This window comes from Drosophila simulans, chromosome X (genome assembly GCF_016746395.2).
Source record: "Drosophila simulans strain w501 chromosome X, Prin_Dsim_3.1, whole genome shotgun sequence".
In the NCBI taxonomy this organism is placed as follows: domain Eukaryota; kingdom Metazoa; phylum Arthropoda; class Insecta; order Diptera; family Drosophilidae; genus Drosophila; species Drosophila simulans.
In genome coordinates, this window is record NC_052525.2 from 14,192,913 (window position 1) to 14,202,844 (window position 9,932).

At 39.8% G+C, this 9,932-nt stretch overlaps 1 protein-coding gene across 1 annotated transcript; it reads right to left on the minus strand.

The window, feature by feature from the left end:
- Positions 1-1,048: 1,048 nt before the first annotated feature.
- LOC6725958 (solute carrier family 46 member 3) lies at positions 1,049-9,305 on the minus strand. The gene is made up of 5 exons (XM_016172584.3): positions 8,931-9,305; positions 3,450-3,842; positions 2,738-3,139; positions 1,925-2,665; positions 1,049-1,863 (listed from the first exon to the last, which is right to left on the minus strand). The coding sequence occupies exons 2-5, from the start codon at positions 3,815-3,817 to the stop codon at positions 1,575-1,577; spliced, it is 1,800 nt and encodes a 599-aa protein (XP_016039308.1). The 5' UTR covers positions 3,818-3,842; positions 8,931-9,305; the 3' UTR covers positions 1,049-1,574.
- Positions 9,306-9,932: the final 627 nt, after the last annotated feature.

Genomic DNA, 9,932 nt, shown 5'->3' on the forward strand with positions numbered 1-9,932 from the left:
GCCACGTGCAGTTGCCAAAACAAAAATGCCGGACCAGCAATAATGTGCCGAACGGAAATGGTTTGCATAAAACATGAGCGACTCATAAATACACTATCTTTTTTTTTTTGGAATATCCATGGAATCATAATAATGCTACTTATATTTCTAGATTAAATAGTGTCCAAGCGAACGAGATTTAAAAAGAAATTTTCTAGAATTAATAGTTTACGAGATTTCAATAAATTCTCAGAGTGGATTTGTTTATGTACTAACTAATTATTTTTATGATCAGAATATATCCATTTGAAGATGTTGAATCCTATTTGAAAAATGTTATTTCTTGAATCATCGATGTTCCCATTTTTGAACTGCCACCTACAATATAATAGAAATTCCTGCCTCACGGTAATTATACAGTCAGTTCCGGACTTATCACACAGTTAATGCACTCGCAAGTTGCAATGTCATTGGGGATGCCGCAAAAAGAGCAACAGTAGCCACATACGTACATACACGTACGTAGATACCACATGAGGCAGATACAAAACGCATCCGTTTTGTGCAATGTAATCGACAATTATCAGCGACATGAGCAAACCAATTGTTCAGTGCCGCGTGTCCGCAGTCAGATATCCTTCGTCCTTCGTCCTGCGTCCTTTGTGCAGCGGACTTCTGAATTCCTCGATTTCTGGCATCCTGTTTTACGTGCAGGAAAATGGCGATAGGCTCGCGGCCAGGACTCCATTTAGCCCGCCAACTAGTTCATTTGTGTGTGTAATTGTTTGCCGACGACACTGATTACGGTGCCTAAAAACACTAGTTAACAAAGCAACATAAGTGATTTATAATTCATATTCAAGTGTTTTCGTCATCGACAAGAATTATATGGAATAGTTATAGACATTTATGGCGAATAGGAACAATGCAATTATCGCAAACATTTTACTTCTTCTTGTTTAAAATGCTGAACATTTTATTTTGTCGACTAGTGAATATGTTCATATGCCACGTTATGGTCTTTTGAACTTTGACCTCTCACACACTGCATGTAAAAATCAGTCACCACTTTTGGACACTTTTACATTTATTAAATTCATCTTAACACTCCTTACAGCTAAGCAAAAAAAGGAAATCATAAAAATAACATATCGCATTAAGATACGATAATTACAACGAAAACGAAAATATGTTTCGAAACTTAGGTCTAAATAAAAAAATTACAATAACAATATTGTACACATTGTTTAGGTGAATAGTAATGGAAACAGATTAAGGTTTGAGAAAAAATCGGAAAATCTAGGCGACTTTAAAGCTCTTAGTGAGGAATTTAAATTTAAGATAGTAATATTTATCTATTCTGTTTAATATTTTCGATTTTAAGGATGTAGGTTCAAATTCTTGGACTTTGTTGCTATAAAGCTCCGATAGAATGTCACATAGAGAAAGTCATTAAATCGATTTAACTTCAAAAATTCCGAAAAAGAAATTCCAACTCTTCCCGATTACTCCAACTCTCGATCTCCAATTTCCTCAGCGGAATGTGAGTATGTACATGAGGATGGGATAATACTTTGATTCCCTTCTCATCTAGCCTAACAATCCCGATCCTTGATCTTCTCCTCCTGAACGAACCCATGGTTCTCGATGCCCCGTTCGATGGGTTGTGCGGTGTTTGTGGGCGGTGTCGATGTGGGATCTGCGTGCTCCAAGGACTCGTGTATCACATTGGCGATGATGCCGTTCATCTGACCCTTGGCCTCGCTGGCCAGGACCAAGGCTTCGATAGCATTGATATTGCCATTGGGATCCTTCACGGCCGCACTTTCAGCATCCGAAGAGGCCAGGTTTCGCCGCTGGCGAACCTGGAATCGGTACATCCACCTGAGGAAAAGATCACAGTGTTATTATTAATCGTGCCAGAGGAACGCAAGCGGCCACTTACAGGAATATGAAGACAGAGAACAGGGTAAGACCGCCGCCGAGCAGGAAGAAGGCACCTGGCAGGACTCTCAATGTAGCGGCATACAAGGTGGTGTACATGGGCGCAAACACCATGGGCATTAGGGCCTCTGCCACTCCAAACAGCGAGTTCACCTTGCCCAATTCGTCCTTGGACACCAACTTGGTGGCTATCGAACGCATCGCTATGAACGCCGTGCCATTGAAGATCTCCACCAGTCCGCCCAGGTACATATGCCATGGCAGAGTGGCAAAGGCGTAGACAAAGGACGATAGGATCTTCGAGGTGCTGGACAAAACGCCGACCAGTGCATCATCGATGTTCAGCTTGTGGGACAGAATGCCCACGCAGAAAATCACACCGATGAGACCCGTAAACATGGCATAAGTCGAGAAGAAACTGAACTCCACCTCCGACCAATTGAACCGGAATCGCGTGAATAGATACGTGACTGCCATCTCGCCGTGCAGTGGACCAATGATGACCATCACCACGATCATCAGCAGGATCACGCGTTTGCGGCGCTGGTTCTCGCCCTTCTTGAAGGCCACCCGGAATGTCTGCACCACGTGCTCCTTGTCGAAGAAGTCGGACAGCAGGCTCTTCTGCTCCGCACTTTTCTCCGGCCGGGATTGTGGCTCCTCCAGGAAGAAGAATCCGTAAACGAAGGCTATCACGTAGAAGGCGGCTGAGATCGAGAATACGCCGTAGAATCCAATTTGCCTGTAAGTGAGATGATATTACAGATTATATAATATAATAATGATTTCCGCCAGTATACAAATAGGAACTCACTTGAGCAGGACTCCACTGAAGGCCATTCCGATGGGCACGCCCACCGAGAAGCAAACATTGAGTATGCCGATCCTCAGCGTGCGATCCTCCTCCGTGGTGATGTCCGCAATGTAGCTGAAGACGCCCATCAGCATGGTGAACCAGCCGCCGCTGAGGGAGGGGAAAATGGCTTCCGTGAGGGCGGCTGCCTCCATGGGCGCCTGCTCGAAGTAGACGCACAGCATCAGGCCCACCACCCCCAGGAACTCGCCCACCACCGGGATGAGGATGCAGGGCTTCCGCCGGCGGTGGCGATCGCTCCAGGATCCCCAGAAGAGGATCAGCAGGCAGGGGAACAGGGACTGGATCACCGTCTTCCAGGCGGCCATTCGCGCCACCATTTGCTGCACTGTTTCCTCCTCTCTGGAAAAATCAATAGCCAATCGAAAATATACAAAAGGAAGAATTCATTGCAGCTTAAAAATAATCCTATACAAATTCTGTCATTAAAAATAATGATTTATTACTTATGAATATAAAAAAAAATATTTGGTAAAAAGAAAACCTATAGTGATGCCCAAAAGCAAGCATTGAAGCATAGTAGTTTGAAATATAAAACACAGCATAACTTTGGGCAAATTTCAAATAATCAGTAAATTGTTTAAGAAATATATATATTAAATATATGTAAAGTGTCTTAGTTTTCCAAGGACATGAAATGTGAATGACCTACAGTGTGTAGTTGGCTGTTTGGCGGCGGGTGAGGGCATCGCACACCTCATCCCCGTAGGCCATGTTCACCCGACAAGCCTTCTCCAGGTTGAGATTCTGGGTGGCCAGATTGGAGAGCACGCTGGGCATGATGTAGGCGGCCAGGATCGGTTCCACGGTGACATTGTTGGCCACCAGGCGGATCTTCTCGCGCCAGGATCGTTTCACGGGCGGATTCGTTGTGCCATTGTCCTTTTCCTTAGCTATCGGCTTATCCACACCACTGGTGGTGGTCTGTGTCGTCGTTGTCGCCGGAGGAGGTGGTGGCTCATGGTTCACCGTGTACTTGGCGAATTTGGCATCGCCCAGGCTGCCGTCCTTGGGTGACATCCTGCTGGCGCGGGGTAAAATAAAGCTGGAATTGGAAAAAAAAATCAAAATCTTAGTAAATGCAATATAGTAATTATGAAGATTGAAAGAGAAAATTTGTATGCAATACACTATAATATTTTATTAGGCAGGCAAAATAAGACAATTTTTTATACTATTTGATCTAAGCATTTTATTGTAGAGTGTACTATCTAGTTTTTAATAATATTGCACTACTGGCAGAGAGATAAATATACCCAATTACTTTTGAACACATGCAATGCAAATTTTCATTATAAACAATTAAGCCCACGAAAGTTACTGATCTCATTCGTCGAATGCACAAACTCTTCAGATTTTAACTGTTTGCATCTCTATATAATCGCTTTTTTATAACAAGCACGTGGATAAATATATAAACATATATATCTTTTATAACTTAGTCTGCATTTGATTTTTTATCAAGCTGATGCGAATGACCTATTAAATGCTCAATTTAACCTTTTGCGTTTTTCGAGAGTAATCTAGTATTGCTTCCCCTTGAAGACAAATTTGCTGTTGTTATCTAAAACGAATTGTCATAAACACAAAATTGATAAATTGAATGAAAGGCCCATTGCCAAGGTTATTTGCACCGCTAATCTTGTATATGGTTTTATTATCACAATTGGTGTCTTTCAAACATTAAAATCGTCGCATTTCAAAATGTAATTACTGCACTTATCCTTAAAGCATATCGCCTTGCTCTTTTTGATTAAGTAAATTATTTGAGTTGAATAAATTACGAATTTTGTGCAGAGTACAGAGTACTTAATTTCAAGTTAACTTAAATGCTTTTCGTTTCGACCTGTTTTCTGTGTGTCAGCGTTTTTGGATTGACTGCCTTCCGTGAAGTCAAAGTCAGCATGCGATCTCTGAAGGCTGTGGCGTTATCATTAATGAGGGGTATCTGTTATCGGAGCACCAGCTCCAATGAATGTCTTCTATTTTTTTTTTTGTGGGACTCCCAGCCTGATTTGGCAGCATCCGCTTGTAGGTCGCTAATGAAGCTCATTGGCTGAAAAGCCCAGAAAATTAAAAAATCAGCAGCAAACATCATTCGGCGTGTCATGCCAATTCTATTGCAAAGTGTAATTAGTGGAACTCCGATCTGTATGGAATGGAGTCCCCGGGTCTGCAACTTTATCTTGAGATTTGGAAATCCCAGACAACAACGACGACGACGACGACGTTTTCATTTTTCACTTGGCATTTTTTTTCTTTTTCTGTTGCGTTGTAGCTTTTAATTGTTTTGCTTAGTGCATTTGTTTTTGTTCGCTAAAAGTGTTTACACAATTGTTGCCACATTTTGGCTTAAAGCATATGTATGTATACCTGTCTATATGGCATTCCAACTTCACGTGCCAGCGCATTAACCTTATCTCGCGGTAAATGCTTAAAGAACCCACCATGATTATGGCTAAACATAATGTACATACATATATATGTGCACTGTATGCATATAGACATCACTTGGGCTGGAAAATCAACGATGGGTATTTAAAACAATTAAGCTTTAGCTTAAGATTGTGGAGATCAACAAGTGCCTAAACTAATAGAGCTCAGACACTCGTGTATTTAACTAAATTCCTACTGAACTGCAGCTGTGAGCTAAGAAATTATTTTAAGAACATTTGAAGCGTTTGTAAATTATCACAATATTGTATATTGATAAAGGCTCATTAAATTATATTTATTTGGCAAAACAAATATGAGTAATTCTATATTCCATCCGATGTAGACAGACAGTTAATTCCGCAATTTCAAGCGCTTTAATTAAATCGTCGCGACGAATTAAAATTACCCAAAATTAGGCAATAGCTAATTGACCTTGACAGGTGATCACACACACACACACACCCAAACATCTTGGTCATAAAGTGCAGCACTGACCGTTTTAATCTCCAACTTCCGTCAGGCGATGACGCAGTCTAATAGAAAAAAGGCACATAGAAAGCTATTGCGAACAAAGTCCACACTTAGATTCGGCTACCAAATGTACAGTGCGGCTTCGAGACAATGAACGCGGTTCATAAATTAATTGTAAGCACTACAGTAATTGCATTCGGTTTTACGGTTGCCCGTTTTCCCAGTAGTTTATTGTCTCACCTATTGTTTAGATAAAAATGACCAAAAAGATAGTTTAACCTAAATCGATTTAGGCAAACATTAATCGATTTTCATTATTTCTACAAATAGTTTAAAGCTTGCAGTGACATAAATCATTTAAAATGATTAATGTAGCGCACTACTTTGTTACACTGTGGTATTTCCCAACTCATATTTAGTATGGCCAATTGTTAAGGCACGCCATGTTCGCTAATTAACTTTATAGCTTCTTAACCCAACCGACCCTATATATTTTCAATCTTAACTTATGGCTCATAAATCTTGAAGAATTGCCATTGGAAAGCACTTGACATTGAATCACATCTCGAGCTTCCCCACATTTGCTGAACTGCACTTTCTGAAGTGTGTGTAACTTTTGTAATTTCCACGGCGATCCAATGCCAGTCAATCAGACGTGCGTTGAACCCCATGAAATTTGAGGGCGCGGATCAGGAAGAAGCGGTATTGAGGTCATCTTGGGCCGGCGATCGGTCACGTCAACAACCCACACCGTTTTGGCCACCAATCCGCCGACTTTGGTGCTGGGTGTATCCATGTATGCATACGAAATAGCCAAGTCAATGGGTTGGCAAAGGTGCAACTCCAGGAAGCGATCGTATAAATGGCAATTGCAGGGCATAGATGGCCATATGCAAGGTTACACTGAGAACAAAACATGGCAATACAAGATCACCATGCTCACAAACAAAAGCTTTTCTATTTTTGATACAAAACATTAAACTCCATTCGCATTATTAATTCACGATATAATTATAATTGGTATTATTATTCTGTGTGATTAGATCAAAAAGTTAATGTAATAATGACAAATGTATTATTAAAGACCCCTTTGCGGAGAATTTCGTACTATCTATTCTATTAGTCAGTGAACTCACCGGTGCGTGAATATTAAAGTTCAACCTATAATATCTTACTGTTTCAGGAAAATCACTTATAAAGATGCTTAATATCACACACATGTAATCGAAATGTCATGGTGACATTGGTGAAATTTTCACCAATCTATGGGTATATGATTTCCACTCTTCCCACGTTGCTAATCACGGGGAATGAAGCCAAATGACAGAGGAATTACAACGATTATTAGCAAATATTTGGCGAGTGCCCGATGTTTCATTTATTATTAGTATTTTATTTTTGTACACCCACCAGCAGCCATTGTGCTATTATTTAATTTTGTAATCTCGTTGTGCGTTTTTTGAGGTCCCCAACGTTTGCTATGCTCATTTCCGGCTGGTTAACAAAACTTTTCACACAAGCGAATCGAACAAGCGATGGCGCTCCAAATTACCCATTTACGTTATTAATTGCATGTCTATGACAGATACAATTAGATATTAGAAATACGAGTGTGGCATCGCAGATACGCCATCACACGGATACGGATACAAAGATACAAAGTTAGATACTGCGGCTACGGAGTCTGCCCGTGACACAATAAACAAAGTTCTGCTTTAGTCGGGGGCACTAAATTGGAAATAATTAAATACAATTAGCTGGCGAAAAAAAGAGGAAAGAAAAACTTTTCTTCTCGGATTTATTTATGCACAATTCAATGGTAAAATTAGCCGCTAAAAATATTTAAACACACGAACGCAGCCTGAGCTCAAACACATAATGCACAGAAAACAATTTCCATTTTTTCAATCCATAAGGCTACTTCTTATTATTCATTTCGCCCACAAAAATATATTCATTAAATATGTTTAATCACATCTTCAACCGAGTGAAAACATACTTTGTAAACCTGTTTGCAAGTCGCGGAAGTTCCGGCCAAAAAAACAACAACACAGAAACAGACTAGCAAAACAAAACTTGATAAAAATAAAAAACATAAGTCGACTATCAGCTACCCATTGCGTTCAGTTATCTAAGGGATATTTTATGTATATATACAATATGTTGTAATCAATGAAATATAATAATTATGCTAATAAAATAGAAGGCTTTTAAAATTATATCTTTTCTGCACGAATACCGAAGTATATATGTATAAATTACGATTCGGGTACGGAAATCAATTCGTCGGTGATCAAACTAATGAAAAACGAACCACTAATTTGGGCAATCAAACAATAGCGAAAAACACGGATCTCATTTTGCAATAGACAGATAGAAAACCGCCACAGAAAATGCGAAAACAACCAAATTTAGTATAAATTAAATGCCATTTGCGTAGATTTATTCAGGCCATAATTATAATTAATTGGGCTTGACAAATGGCCTGGGATGGTACGAGATTGTCACCGAAATTTGGATTAAAGAAAGGGTTGTCGAAATTATTCAATTATTTTTAAAAACCATATATAATACGAGTTTACGGAACATTTTTGACTAAGCTGGATATTGATTTATGGGGGTAAGCTAACTTGAAAACCTTATCATTTAATATGAAATGCAAAGAATGTTTTTTAAAAAACCGTTAGATTTTTGTTCAAAAAATCGGGATAACTTGAAAATAATTAGTTACTAGATAGTAATTTCAATTAACATGTACTTGCTATAGCAATTCGTTTGCTAATTTTCGACCATTCTTATAATTTTTATTATTATCTTTTAATTCCCATTATCTTTGTTATTATTTTCTTTTAGGAAAATTGCAAAAAGAAAGTGGAGACACTCGACTTTTCATATTCTCGACAACCCTACGTGAAAGGGACGTGGACAGCAGTGGACAGCGCGAGGGCGCATAGCGATGGTCAAACAAGCGGATTTGATTTAATTTACATGTCGTTAATAAAATTAGTAAAAAAGCAAGATACACACACACACACGCACACACAATTGGGGGATATACATTTACAGATACAGATTGAGATACAGATACAGATACATATACACATGGATGCTGTAAGCAATTGGTGGAGCAACGGCAAACGATATACGTGTACACTTGCGGAAATCCCCATCACCGATTTTCCCTTTCTTCCGATTATTCAGTTTTAATTCTCTGCAGCTTTATTACCTGAGACTCACTAATGCACTGCTCCTCCGATCGAATTGTTTGTTTGTTTTTTAATCGCCGCTTGTTTCTGTTTGCTCGCAATCATTTACATTGACACACGGCTGCAAATGCAGTTGGGATCGCTTTTCGGTATGGGAATGGGTATTGAATATTGGAATCGAAAGTGCAGCGGGCGGTGGCAAACAAAAAAAAAAGTAGGAAAACGTTGCCTTCTGTGTTTTCTTTTTAAATTTTTTTATTCGTATTTTTTTACTATTTATTCAGACGCCACTTTCGGGCTTAACGAGTTTGTAGTAAATGCAGCTTGTGCTTGCAGTGTCTAAACCATCGGCGTTGAGCTGAACTCGGCGACTAAAATTTTTCGTATTGAATTTGATGAGTTCCGCTGGGCGGCCGCCGCACGGTAAAACGCCGATGCCGCTGCCGCCGCTGCACAGTGGGACGAAAATCTGGCAAAAATCAACAGTCCAGAAAATAAACCTCTAAGATAACAAGAGCTGAATGTAGTTGAATGGTTTTTAGCTATACAGTTAACCCATATATTTTAGGTAGGTTAATGCGTATTTTCAGGGCACACAACCTTGGAAAATAGTTAATTAACAAGCAGTTCATTGGGCTTCATTAATAGTCTTTTACTCTACATTTATTTATAACAAATTTAAAAATCATTTATTAGCGATCGTTTTAAGCAACTGCAATTTTATTGAAAGATACACTTGCCTGAAAAGATTTTGCTTGCGTAGTGGCTAGCCAGGCCCACTGTGCGTCGGCAGATTCCGTCGTGTTGCGGTGGGTGGGTGGTGTGGGTCGGTCGGTCGGTCGGCTGGGCGGTACGATCGGCGCGGAGCAGCGCTGCTGTCGCACAAAACACACTGAAACAGAAGCGGCGGAGATACATGTGGGCAAACACGTGGAAATGCCAGCAGTCCACCTTTTTTCAATTGAACCCTATGAGAACTGAAGGTCCAACTTCAGGAGAAAAAATAACACAAGAAACAATGC

Coding starts and splice junctions, on each gene's coding strand:
- LOC6725958 (XM_016172584.3), bottom strand. CDS start 3,817: ATGTCACCCAAGGACGGCAGCCTGGGCGATGCCAAATTCGCCAAGTAC. Junction 3,140..3,449: donor CAAACAGCCAACTACACACT/GTAGGTCATTCA, acceptor TGATTTTTCCAG/AGAGGAGGAAACAGTGCAGC. Junction 1,864..1,924: donor TTCTCTGTCTTCATATTCCT/GTAAGTGGCCGC, acceptor TCTTTTCCTCAG/GTGGATGTACCGATTCCAGG.